Source organism: Melampsora larici-populina (genome assembly GCF_000204055.1).
Source record: "Melampsora larici-populina 98AG31 unplaced genomic scaffold MELLAscaffold_57, whole genome shotgun sequence".
Taxonomy (NCBI): Eukaryota; Fungi; Basidiomycota; class Pucciniomycetes; order Pucciniales; family Melampsoraceae; genus Melampsora; species Melampsora laricis-populina.
Window position 1 is genome coordinate 113,382 of NW_006768821.1, and position 14,345 is coordinate 127,726.

At 39.4% G+C, this 14,345-nt stretch overlaps 2 protein-coding genes across 2 annotated transcripts; one reads left to right on the top strand and one right to left on the bottom strand.

Annotated features, from left to right (window-relative positions):
- Window positions 1-1,649: 1,649 nt before the first annotated feature.
- On the bottom strand, window positions 1,650-4,018 carry MELLADRAFT_111718 (uncharacterized protein; the record flags this gene model as incomplete). The annotated part of the gene is made up of 6 exons (XM_007416169.1): window positions 1,650-1,814; window positions 1,907-2,107; window positions 2,207-2,337; window positions 2,406-3,095; window positions 3,172-3,243; window positions 3,289-4,018. The coding sequence occupies 6 exons, from the start codon at window positions 4,016-4,018 to the stop codon at window positions 1,650-1,652; spliced, it is 1,989 nt and encodes a 662-aa protein (XP_007416231.1).
- Window positions 4,019-10,921: 6,903 nt separating this feature from the next.
- Window positions 10,922-12,071, top strand: MELLADRAFT_75743 (uncharacterized protein; the record flags this gene model as incomplete). The annotated part of the gene is made up of 2 exons (XM_007416076.1): window positions 10,922-11,291; window positions 11,516-12,071. The coding sequence occupies 2 exons, from the start codon at window positions 11,112-11,114 to the stop codon at window positions 11,630-11,632; spliced, it is 297 nt and encodes a 98-aa protein (XP_007416138.1).
- Window positions 12,072-14,345: the final 2,274 nt, after the last annotated feature.

Below are 14,345 nucleotides of genomic sequence, written 5' to 3' on the forward strand. Positions count from 1 at the left end.
TAAAAATGTTCCATACTGAGGAGTGTGACAATGAAGTCCGGCCCGATGTAGCTCTTTTTTGATCCTTACTTTTTCTTATAGCTGTAACTCTCCTTATGGTTTTGCTTGGATCTGTGACTTATCGACTATCTATTGTATTACAATCTTCTTTTACTTTTTATATCTAATGCTACCTGATTTCTGTTTTGGTTGTTCTTGCATGTTTCTTTCTCCGTCCTCCGCAGTTATACCTTTTTTGCTGATTTTCTGATATCTGACTATTGAACTTCCTGAGGCCTGATCTGTTCAACTGATGCAAAAACACGCAAAAATGTTGTTGATTGTTCTTGCACTTTAGAGTCAATATTGGTCAAATATGTTGAGATTATCATAAGGTGATATGGAGACTGCTATCTAGTCTTGAAGAATAAAATTGCAGATGAAATCCATTGCAGTCATGACCATCAGGCATGTACAATCTCTGTCGAAATTGTGGATGGATTGTATCACTACTTGTGTAAAATCAATGACATACCTCACCCTTGTGAGACCTCACAATTGAGAGACTGTTTGATCAACTGAAATCAGGCAATATTTGAATTCACAAAAAAGTCACTCACTACTTATCAAACCCGTTGAGCCAAAAACTACTGATGTGTTTCTGCACTGTAAAGCCTATTGCTATCTTTGCCTTGAGCTCGTGGCTGAATATAAAGTTTTTATTGGAATCCAAACCTCAATGAGAATCAATCAGCCTCATGAGCGCTTTTATTCCAAGACCCTGGAAGACCAAGGTCTGTCGCTGTTGGGAAATAAAGTTAGTTGTATAAGCTTCCATGACAGCCATTACATGTTTTACAGTACAATAATGGTAACTAAAAGTCTTCTCAAGGCCCATAGTGAATATTCCAAGTATAAACCTACTTCAAGGGGCAGGGTCTGGATCAAGAAGGCTGAGAGAATGGTTTGTTACAAGAACTCTATCCAGGAAATATTGAAGTGTGATATATATTTAGCAAGTACCCTGGAATTGCTGCCTCAAATAAGGACATATTCTTCCAAAATATGGATTACCCTATGATCATCTGGAGGTGCTAGCATAAGGGGCATAATTGGTAACACATTGTGACCTGGGCCTAGAACATATTACCCAAACAAATCAAAGTGAGGAACACAAGTGAGAAACTGAGTGACACAAGAAAACAACCAAGGAAGAGGGTAGATGATGGTGACAATGCCTCTTTTCTTTCTCATTACACAGTCTGTGTGTGACTGTAATACCAATAGAGACAAATAAAGTAATAAAATCCAAGCCTTGGACACTTCAAGACATATTAATTTAAAAAGTGAAATGCATTCAAAAACTTTCTAATCAAAGTAAGTTCTTAAATTGATTGATAATGAGATACATGTTTTTTTTGAATTTCTCTGGCCAATGATTCTGAAGAGAGACAGAGAACCCCAACACAAAAACAAAAACAAAAACATAGCAAAAATAGTGACTGATATGTGTAGAGTGGTCATTCCACAAAAGATATCTTTTCCAGCTCCTTATCTGCATACTGAGAGAGTACTAGCCAATCTGACTGCTCTGTATTAATGCTTCTCAACACTTCACCAATTCCCTCATCTCAATACACAGCATGTACCAACATCAGTTTTTGGTTTCCCTAAGGTTTCACTTGCTCTTGTATCCATTGCAAGCTCTCTACTTTGGGGTCAGGCATATCACCAAGTGTGACCACTGAAGTCACAAGTTCAGGCTTTTTGGCCCACAAAGAGATGAAGTCCTTGGGGTTTTTTAATTCCCCAAGAGCCCAAATTGATTGAGGAGCCTGAAATCACAGTTTCATGTAAGAGGCTCATCAGTATTCATTGGATACAGAGATGGACATGTAAGTGAAATCAAAACTTGGGGACAACTCACTATCATTGTATTAAGTGATGTCAAAAAAGGATCAAGCTCAGAGATCAGAACATATTCATTCACTGGTGGAAATCTTTTGATAAACCTTGTTGACTCAAACACATGTCCTATACTGTGATATATCTGTCCCCTAAATCTGATATCCTTATTCAATCTCTCCAAAACAATATCTGTTGCATCTTCAAAAAATTTAATCATATGCTGTACAACTTGAAGTGCCATCAGGTTTATGTATAGACGGTCAAAGTGATCCATAGGAGAATGCAGCACATTTTCCACTTGACAAAGTAATTTGCTTACCAAGCTTGGATCAAGCTTGGAGCCATTTAGTGGAATTAGCTGAAGAAACTTTCCTAGTGATTTAGTTTTGGAGTATCTAGACATTTTTTCTAATAGCAATTGCCTATGGGCACTGGCAAGATATTGTGGCCCTAATAGATAGGTATTAGTTGATCAAAGTCCTTTTCAAGCATGGTTCAGTGGTTTCAGTTTGACTCACTTTTTTGAAATGTAATATAGTGGTAGTCAAAAAGGTGATAGGATTTCACTGACAAGTCTGGATACATTTTCAACCAAACTGGTGCTAGTCTTTGGATAATACTGGGGTTTTGGTCAATTGCTTGGGTAACTAATTCTTTTAAGGATGGATGAATAAGAGATGCAATAACTGTCAATTTGTACATGTCACCCTGAGTGCTATCTGAGAATTCTTCTTTTCCTCTGGAGCTCAAGAATGTCTTGAATATTGGTGCTCTAAATGGTTTAGAAGTATCAATCAATTCATCATATGTTATACCCCTTGAGAGAATTTCTGGGTTACTGAGAATTGCTTTGACATCAGCCTTGAAATAAGGCAGATGAAGATCTCTGTAGAGATCAAAATCTGCTTCAATCCATTCCATAAGTCTGCTGAGACAGCTTGCATCTGTATCCTGCCAATGATTCATGAGATAAATGAATATTGCCTTGGCATATGTTCCTTCCCAGCTGGGGATTTCAATATTCCTGAAATAACTGGCAAACTTATGGATCATGTACTTGATGCTCATGTCTTCTTGAGGAATTTTAACATTCAGTAGATAGCCAGAGACAAAGTTATCAATTCCATCCCATTTATCTGGGAAGTGTCTTGCCCTAATTTCATCATGTGATCTAAACAGTCTGGCTCTTGAAAAACATTCTTCTAAAGCTGATGAAATGGTACAGGTATCAGAGTTTCAATAATTTGCAACTGATTGCTCAGAACGCTGTGGAAGATTACATACCTTTGTTGGTGGGGTGACGCTGGGAAGTCATCAAAAGCGACTTGAATCTCTCTGTCAGTGAGACCTCAAATTCTGGTTTCAGAAAAGCCGTATCAACGCATCAATCAGACCATGCACCAAGTTTATGACAGAAGTGTAGGTATGTCATACTAAGGGCGGCTTGTATCTCCAAATAGACATGATACTTCCAAGTGACCTCCTTCAGTCTTTGAACAATGTCCGTTGTTATTGGACGTAGATATTTGACTAGCGCGGCAACAATACCTAAAGCCCAGGTTCTTTCACATTCACTCAAGGTACCTTTATGCAACGCAGTATGCGCGGTCATAAACCACTTTACTACCAGTCGCTGATCTTTGTGAATCCACAAATCCCAAGGCTGGGACTTTGATATCAATCTTCGAATACCACCAGCTAGCTTGATGATATGTGGGTCAAATCGAGGAGTTGCAAAGAGTTTCTTTGCTGATTGAAAGAAGAATGAATACAGCACAGCCTGTAGTGAAGGTACAGATATGGGAGCACCAGTACTGATACCTGCTTCCCGGCTTCTGGATGCTGGGTCTTGACTTGCTTCGTTTGCTTCGATCTTTATTCTTTTTGTTGGAATATGTAAAGTGTCTTCTCTATCTCGAACTCTGGAGTTTATGTGCGCTTCCTCTGAAGGAAGGAACCCCATTTTATTCATAGCAATAGGAATATCTCTGGAGGCGGTGGAAGTGAACCTATCGAACCCAATAGCTTCTGGCTCCATCTTGGCAGCAGATGAACTAGCTTCACTGGGTAGTTTGCTGTGCAGAGGAAACTTTACCTGTCCAGATATTCGTTCACAGAAGAGAGATGCCATTAAGATCAAGCGTAGAAATGACTTCATCTTGCCTATTATTCGAAGTGAGTTTTTGACGAGTTGATAGTTGGGCGCTCGGGCTGGATGGCAACAGAGCTTTATATGTTACTGGCTCTGCAACACGGAAAATGTGTACACTGTGAACGTGTCTCAATGTATGATTTCTGACAGCGGTGGACATCGGCACTTAGCGCTACGCTTCTTAGAGCGTGTTTGGGCCACTGCGCACCGCTGGGTGTTTTCAGGTTTTCCAAAGCAGTCAAACAAAAGTCTTTCTCACTCTACGCTGTTCTATATACTATAGTCACGCCGGTTAATGATATCAAAGCGTGCTCGAGATCGTCAAAGCACCGGTGGTCTGAGGTCAAAAGTTCAATCTTTTGATCGGGCTATGTCATACATGTTTGGGATTGGCCACCAGACAGTCCGAATGTAAAAATGTGGTGTATCTTTACAAAAAAATACTACCACTCCAGTGCGTAGAGCTCTGCTGTCTTAGTTAGCCATCAGCTTCGGATCCTGATGGCAGGAGGCAAAAATCTCAGTTTTGTGATTGGGTAATGTCACATATATTTAGGATCAGCGTTTGGACACTTCAAATCCAAAATCGTGAGATCATGATGTGATGCTAATTCAAATCAAATCACATCTTTTCCCAAGCCATTCCCGCCAGAGGATACTTGTAAGTTGAATTTTGTGGTAGTGTGCAGATTATATACCAGCTTGTGGACTACAGCGTGTGCGGCCTCATTCTCATTCTCAACCTGACCCAACTTAATGCTGCTCTTTACTCTTCAGCGCATGATGAAAGTTCACCAAGCTTTGAGATTGGACAAAAATGATCCTGCTCCGAGTTGCAAAAGCGGCATTGCGTTGGGCGCGAGAGCAATTAAAGAAGTTCATTCACTGAGATAGTCCACAATCTACAATTGTAGTGACATGAACTGATAAAGAAGGATTGAATGGGATTATACCAGAGAGTCTATTATACATCTTTGCACTTCTTCTTGGAACTGCATGTTTCATTGGTGGACTTGTGCCTATGGTGCGCTTTGAAAGTTTTCTTGTCTTATGGTTGTTGTTTTATAATATTTTCTTATATGTACACATAGACACAGTTATATTTTAGGTTTTTCAACTTGAACCCCCTGATAAGATCAGACCTATATGAAGGAAAATCCAGTTATTTGATTTCAGTGTAAAAAATTGAAGATACATACATGAACTTAGGCCGCGTTCACTTAAGCGAATTATTGCGAAAATTCACATTCTTGAATGTCAAGAATTCGCATTCTGTGAAATGCGTTTGATATGTTAATTACAAGCATTCTGTAATGTGCAGAATGCTTGTAAAATGTGACTCGTGAGTCAATTTCACAGAATTCACTTTTATCGAATTTTTCTTTTCATAAATCACATTTCGACTTTTTCGTAAACCTTTCTTGAAATCTACAAGTCCCCTTCCACCGTACGGAACCTCTACAAATCCATCATTCACCATCTTCATCAAAACCCATCACCGTTCTCACTTCAAAACCATCGTCTTCCTTCGTATTCCTTCATCTTCTGTCGACTCCACTCTCAATACATCATGGCTCCATCCGATTCTGAATCCGAAGAAATTCAAATTACAAACTCAAAATCAAAAAGTAAATCAAAAAGTAAACCAAAAGCGAAACCAAAAGCGAAACCAAACAAGTCGACTAAAGTTAAAGATAACAAAAAAGATCAAGTCAAAGATAAGAAGGACGATAAGAAGGACGATAAGAAGGAAGAAGAAGTAGAAGATAAAGACACATCTGGTGACTCATGGAATCATAAGGAAACACTTTACCTCATCGACGAAATTAAACATCAAATGGATATTGGTAGAGGTAATGATGGTGGCCTCAAGACCGAGGGTTGGAAAGCTGTTTTAGAAAGCTTCAACCTCAAATTCAAAAATAACGCATCTTTGAGACGATTAAAGAATCATTTTCAAAGGGTCAGTTTCATTTCATTTCATTTCTTTCAATCGTTTCATTTCTTTCTTTCAATTGTTTCATTTCTTTCTTTCTGTCTTTATGGTTTATTTCATTTGTACACAGTTAAAGAAAACTCTCAAGGCTTTCGACAAGATTATCGAGTCTTCCGGCGCTCCTGGAACCGATACAGTAACCGGCAAGGTCAGTGCTGATAAGGATTGGTGGTTTAACTGGATTGAAAAGGTAAGTGACTTTCAATCAACTATAATATATGTAGATGGTTGATTCAGGTGAAGAAATACAATCTTTACGTAATAGGAAGGCAATGGTGATGCCAAACCGATTCGACACAGCGGTTTTCCAGCCTATAAAGCTGTAGAAACAATCATGCCTCCAAAGAAACTTCGAGCTAATGGTAACGACGGGTATGGAACTCAAAGTAAAAAGAAGAAGGTAGTCGAGTTACCTGATGATGAAGATGAGGAAAACGAAGAGGAGGAAGATGAAGATGAGAACAAAGACGAGAACAAAGATGGTAAGTTTGATGATCTTCTCTTCTTTGTTGGCTACAGTAGTTGATACTGACAGATACATCTTCACCTATTGTATTTTGATGAAGGTTCAAATGAAGGACATGATCAATCTCAATCTCAATCTCACATATCTGAATCAAATAAGGACAAGGAATCCGATTTTGGTGATATTGAAGGTACAGGTCCTCCACCTCCTTCACAAAAGAAGAAGAGGACCACTAGAATTGTAAGATACATATTCTTTTTGATCTATTTGTTTGTTTCTTTCTTTGTATGTTTCTAATCTTTCTTTTTATATTATTTTCTTCTTTCCATTTCTTGTTCTATTCCTTTCAACAAGTCTTGATCTCGAAACGATGGTCTCACAGCGGCTGAAGCTTCCCTCGACGACAGTGAAAGTGACGAGGACGACAGCCCAGAAAGACGATTTGTCCGAAGTAAAAGAAGCCCAATTGGACCCTCCGCTCCAAATTCCAAGCGTTCTCGAACTTCCGGACCTAAGATAGTAGCAGAATCGATCGGCAAAGCGGCTGCGATGGTTTTGGAACATGAGGAGAAAAACGAAAGTGATAAGGTGGCTGTTGCCAAAATAAAAAGTGAACAACACCCGATGCGAAAAGAAGCCATGGCGATCTTCAACAAGGAATTCCTCAAAAACCTCAAGCCTGAACACATTATTACAGCAGCGAATGAATTGAAAAAGGATGATACAGCATCCTTTTTCTACCATATGGATAAGAAGTATTGCTGGGAATGGTTGAAGAGTGAAGCACATATATTAGATCAGTATCAAGATAAAGATGGAGATAAAGATGCAGATAAAGAATGAATATCAACCACTTCATTGTCTTATTTTTTTATTTTATATGTTTTATTTTTTCATTTATCAATCTCACTTTTTCATTTCATCCTTTGTATCTTACAAAATAAAAATTACAGTATCCATATGTATCTTACAAAGTAAAGCATATATAGTATAAAGTAATACATATACAAAGATGATTTGATTGTACTTTTGCTAACTAAAATAACAAGCCACAACTAGTTTCCATATGAGTGTTCAAAGGATTAAGCTTGCCTACGCGCCACTGGTGCATTAATAAAATCATGGAACATCTGCTCGGCGAGGTTGTCCCTTTGTTCGGATGCTTGAGTGCGTTGGTTTGGATTGGGCTCAACCCAATCTGGTTCACCATTATCATCCGCCATCCTCCTTTCCAAGCGCTCCTTCAACATGTATTCTTCGTAGAACTCGTCTTCGCCTGATTCAATCCAGATGAGGTTGTTTAGGACACAGCAAGCCATCACGATCATGACTTGGGTCTTGTACGGGTAAGGAGGCATGGTTGCCAGTATCGGAAATCTCATTTTTGAGATGCCAAAGATACGTTCGATCACAATTCGAAGTGCAGAGTGGCGGTGGTTATAAAGCTCTTTGGGATTTCGAGGTGTCAAGTGGGAATCCCTCCATTCCTTGAGGTGATACCGCACCGATCGATAGGGTGTGAGAAACCCTGGTACGTTGGCGTAGCCAGCGTCGGCAACATAGAACCGATCTGGAAAGATACAGGTCAATACAAATCAATGTGAATTGGAAGGAATCAAAACGTACCTTCTGGAACTACAAATCGTCGTTCTTCAAGTGCTCGGTGAAGAACACGAGCATCGGCGTGTGAACCCTCTAAACCGGCATAAACGAAAGTAAACATCATATTGAAAGAGCATCCCGCTAGGACGTTCTGACTCAGATTTCCTTTTCGATTTCGATGGGCTGCACGTCGATCCGCAGGAACAATACAAGGAATGTGGGTGCCATCGATGGCACCCACACATTTGTCAAAGTAAGGTGTGAAGCGAGGATTATTCCTGATCTCCTTCGGACATATCTCCCCTCCGGTAGGTTGAACGATGTAAATGGATTCAAGGGAGGCGATGGCATGGCAGACAGTATTAAAATATTTGCTAATGGTATGACCAGACCTTTGAAAGCATTCTCCAGCGACCCGATTAGAGCCGGAGTTGCCAACAATAAATAGAAATATCATGAGTTGTTCTTCAATAGTAACACTGCGCTTTCGTTGAATGACAAGCTTGCCTTCAAGGGCTTTGATTAATCCCTTGAAGGCACGCTTGTCCATTCGACACAGTTCCCGAAATCGAACATCACTGCCTTCGAGGATCTCTTTTGTATATTGATTTCCTCGAAGCTTTGATGTTCGACATGGCTTTCTCTCGGTGGTTATCGAAGCGAGATAATCTATACCGGCCTTGATGATGATCTTGAGAACCGCGATAGCCGGTCGAATAGATATGGAAGACGTGTCAGAGTCTGAATCCGATGAACTTGACATTATGAGAGCTTGGAAAGGATGGTTTGGGAGGGAGGAAGGCTCAAAGCCTTTGTTCATTGCAACTCTCAAGACTTTTATGGATTTCAAAGATTCAAAACCGCCCTTAATGATCATCTAAAGCAAACGCTTCATGACCTATTTTTTCACAAATTCTCACAAAACGCGAATTTCGGGTTTTTTTTACGAAAATCACATTTCTACATGTAGAAATGAGGTCGCTCAGAATTCGACTTCACGAAATCCGGCTTAAGTGAACGCGGCCTTAGGGTGCATTAACTTAAGCAAATTCTGAACAGAAATTGCATTCTGTAAAGTTTAAAATGCAAAAAACAACCACACTCCACCAAACCAGCACTTTCAAATTTGCAGAATGCAATTTCTGACCAAAAATTGTTTGAGTGAACATACCCTTAGATGATCTTGGGTAAGACAAGTATAAATTTATTCTTCTGTGCTGAGCCATATGGAAAGACCAATGATTTTAAAGTGTTGTACAAGTCTATTCGGAAAAGATACGACACATTTACTGCGCCAGCCCCGACTAATGTGTCGTATCTTTTCCAAATAGACTAGTACAAGTGAGGCCGGAAAAGATACGACACCAGTTTACTCCGCCGGCCCCGACTGGTGGAAATTTCTTGCCATCCAAATATGTTAAACTTCAGAATCTTATGCTCATCCATGTGCTTTTGGGTGCCCTTATTGCAATCTGAGCAAAAACTTTCACCATAGCTCAGAAATCAAGTTTTTGAGATTTTGGAAAGCAACTGCGGCTAAAAGTGTTACAAAACATTACAGTCAATCTGTCTTACTAAATCTCAGAAGTTCAATTTCAGTGTCATTGTAAATTTTTTTCCTGAGATGGAAATGGGAGAATTTGAAAGGATGGTGGACAGTGCATAATGCTGAAGTTTCACTTACAACACAAAAAAAGTTATAAGGGGACAAGATTCTCCCACCAAAAGCCCAATGTCCTCCTGACTAGTAAAGCAGACATTAGGTGTAAGTCCCTTGTTTCCTGGGTCTACAAACTTCAAATGTATGAGGAACAAGATTGGACTTAGTCAAGTTAAGGCATGGGGACATGTACAGCCAATTTGAGAATGATTGACCACTGTTTTTTTGGGGGGGGAAGTTGTTGCCGCAGTGGTCAAAACCAACCAAAAAAACATTCACAGGGTATGTATTCTCTGTACATATTCTCAAAATTAGCAGAGAAACAAGACTTGGTAAAAAACAGAACCAGGTTTTGCACCATGATGCACTTTCTTTTTGAAAAAACAATCATTCTCAAATTGGTCTGCTTTTCAAAACTTTGAGTTCTGCAGAAAAAGTTGGGTTGAGTTTGTTGGAATTGCAATGAGATCAAATTCTACAACAAAGATAGAGTGAGATATTCAAATGAAGATAAAGTGATAATACATAGGATAAACAATTGTTCAATTTTTGTGAATTCTTGTTGATGAAATGGTTTTATTGTGGTATTGAAACGGATAGTATGAGCAAAAAAGTGCCGAACAAGGTATTGTGATTCTACATTTTTTTCCAATACTACATTTTCCCGTGTTGAAAGAAACAAACGCTACCGAACGGGGCCCAAAAGTATGTTAAGATGACATAATCGATCGATTTAAATACAGACCCCTTTTTACGATGATTGCCCCTTTGTAGTGCTCGATAACAGAGAGCTTCTTTACCTTCCATCTCAACTTGACCATCATCATCATCATCATCCCAGTTTGTAAGACTCTTGAACCAATCCACAACATGGATCATCAAACTCCATCATCATCACATCCATCAATCTCAACAACAACAACAACAACTGCAACAACAACAAACGAATCAAAGCCTTCTTCAGTCTCACCAATCTCTCAAAATGAAAACATCGATCATCATTCATTACAACAACTCACCAACGCACCTAAACGATCGATCTCTAATCGTCCGAGGCCTGTGGGTCGTAGACGACGTCATACTATCTCCAATAATCACATTGAGGTTAGATAGCTTTGACCTCTTCATTTGTCTTACCCTTCACTCCTTAACCCTTCCCCATCAACCTACGACCAATCCTTTGCTTCCGTGTATGAATGCAACCGTCTTCGTTGGTTCTCCAATCCAATCCCTTCTTGTTCCTCTTGACCCTCGATCATCACTCTAAATCATCATCCTAGTAAGATTAAATGGTAGCTTAAACCTTCTCTGTCAACTCCTCTTTCCAACCATCACCGTTGGCTAGTTCATGTTTTACCATTGCCTAAGGGGCGAACATGAGGAGAGAGACGACGACGAAGATGATGATGAAGATGATCGCGAGGAAGGAGAATATCTTGGACGCTCAAACTATCGAGAATCGGTTCAAGATATCAATCATTGCGATGTGATTGTCTTAAAGACTGATAATGGTTGGTGTTTCGATCAGGTATGTTGATCGATGACTAGCTTTCAGCTTTTGTTTACTTTTCTTCCACCCTATTTGGTCCATTGGATGATTTCTATCCTATTGGTGATTCGTATGAATCGCCAGCTTGCCAACGGTTTTTGACAATCAAGACCAATAGTATATAAAGATGTATGTTGCATATCGCTTACTGACTGATGTCTTGTTATGCGCCATTCATCTGGTACTTGGTTATCACCTCCTAGGACATCTTCCTTCCTGCTTGGAAACGAGATGCATACGAAGCCGCAGGTCAAGTGGATGAACCAAACGGCTTCGGACTACCTGAACTTGTCAGAGTTGAAGAGATCCGCGTGGACTGAAGCAAATCTTGTGGAACCAAAGCTTTAGAATCGATAGCTCACTTCCTTCAGGCTACAAAGCTCATCCTTTGATATTTCTCGATCGAAGCGAAAGTGAAGATCTTTTTCGGCCATTTATGAATGATCATCAATTCAACTTCACTACTCTAAACCAATAATATGCACATCTTCATGTTTTCCATTTTTCAATTCGATTTGCTCGCAGCGCATACGGCCCTTTTTTTCCCTACCTATTTCATCCCCAATCAATTGTCTCAACTCACATACACCCTGCTTCCATTACCAATATCTTTTTTTTATTTTGACTGTTTTCTTTCTTTCTCATCTATTATATGATCATGTATGTGTTTTATTCTCTTGTTGATTTTTCTTTTTTTGTAATTGTGATGCTCAAGAATTGACTGAAAAAAGATGAAAGAAACCATTTATATACGATCCTGATTTCTGGTATAGACACTTCCCATTTTGGTCCACGCACTGGCATCTTTTTTTGGATTTCTACTGTCGTTCTCGAAAAGCTTGTCCAAGTTTTCCCGCCAAATTGCTCGAGTTTTGCAGGAAAACTAGGACAAGATTTCCGAGAACAACAGTACAATCCTGTAATCTTCTATCCATAGCTGTCATCATTTATCAATCAAAGTTCATTTTGCTTTTTTCAATTAATTCAACTGAGGGTAGTAAATGTCTCAATGAGATTCTAACATGCTCTTCTTAAGGGCACATTCACTTAAGCAATTTCTGGTGAGAAATCACATTCTGCAAAATTTAAAGTGTTTATTTGGTGGTATGGTTGGTAGTGTCGAGAAGCGTCAAATCTCGGACCGGATATTTATCAAAAACTACACTTCAAGACAAGATTTAGTTATGTTGTAGAAACCAACTAAAACAAGAAGTTCGAATATTGAATTTCCAATGGCATATCTGGATTGCCATCAATGCCAGGAGTCCAACAGTATCTTTGGCTCAGAAATTCAGTGAGTTTTCTTGCTCAGCCTCAAGTTGGCAGAGTAATACCCGCTGGTCCGACCTTTGACGCTTCTCGGCACTACCAACCATATATGTTTCATTTTTGCATTAAAAATTTTACACAGAATGTGATTTCTGGTCAGAAATTGCTTAACCAAACATGCCCTTATCAGACAATTTTGATATTCCTCAAGCTGCTGAATTTCCATGACAAACTTTGAATATGAATCTGGATCTGAATGGTTATGCTACCAACAACTCCATGGAAAGTACACTTCATGATTAGGATTTTACTAAAGGCAGCCCCCCCTTGTGAGGCTTGACCGCCCCCGTTTAGCCAGGGAAAAGAAAAATATACTGTATGATGCAAACATGGGATGGGAAGGGGGCGGTCTGGAACAGGACCCAGGAATGCGCCTATAGAGGTATCTGACAAAACCCGTTTTTCAGTTTTTGGGCTCTACACAACACACCCCTCTTTGCCTCAAGTTCAAGAGCAATTCAAAAGATGCACATAGAGTAGGGCTATCAAACAAGCCTACTCTGAGGCTCTAAACTTTGCTCACTTGGGCGCAAAATCGATTGGCGCAAAATTTTTCTGTGCCTCCAAGGCCCGGTTCTAACGTTCAATTTTAAGGCTGTTTTTGACCGTTACATCCAAATAAATCAGGAATTATAGGTGCTATGATGTTGAAAGCTAGCTTAAACAAAAGCCTTCAATCTCACATACATTTTGCACTACTGTAGGTCTTGTAAATATAACATTCAGTGCCCGAAAACCTTGTCAACAAAACATCAGAACTTACAACCAGTTGGATATTTTTGAGTCTACATTGTAGTCAGAATGTCCGCCGGCTTGGAGCTTGGAAAGGCCGCAATTCACCGTTACGGATGACATTCTCATTGCGGTGGAGGTTTCTTAATCTCTCACTCAAATCTCTATTTCCTGGATTGTTTTGGAGAATACAGGCGCTGTCTTCAAGACCGCCTGCTTTATTCACTAAAAACTTGCAATCAGCTCTCTGGACCGCCCCCTATGTGCAGTAGGCAATATTTTGAATTGAAATACAGCATAAAGGGGGCGGTCAATCCTCACATGGGGGGCTGCTTTTAGTAAAATCCCATTATTATTGGTTTAGGAGATTCTTGATGTGAACAATTCAATTGAAATTGGTGTATTTTCAGTCTCAGTAGCTAGAAAAAGACAAGGAAGCCTGTGTATGTAGCTTTATACCCAGATTTTCTGATAATACTTGGTAAGAAATTAAAGATGAGAAGATTTATGAAAATGGGATTCAAGTTGACAGATGTGATATTTTGTGCACACGGTACAGCTGCTGTAAGATGTACTGACAGATTTTTGAAAAGTTTTGTTGTCACCAGATTTAACTTTTGAAGTCAAAAACTCAAAACTAACTTTCAGACCAAAGTCTATGGTCCTGGTGCAGATTGGACTGATGGGCAGTAGAGTTATCAATCTCAAAAGGGAGTTTTTGAGTTTTTGAACTTTACATTAAATCTAGCAACAACAAAATGCTCTCAAAATCTGCCAATAGATCTTACAACAGCTGTAATTGTCATTTGATCAAAAGTTAATTTGAAGAGGATGAACAGGTAAAAAGATAAAGAGTTAGTCAAGTCTTCATGAATTTTTGCTCTTGCTCAACATACTGCACCCTCATTCAAATCTCTTCTACATCTGGCTCATCCTCACTCAAAAACTTCCAATGCCTAGAATAAATTTGAT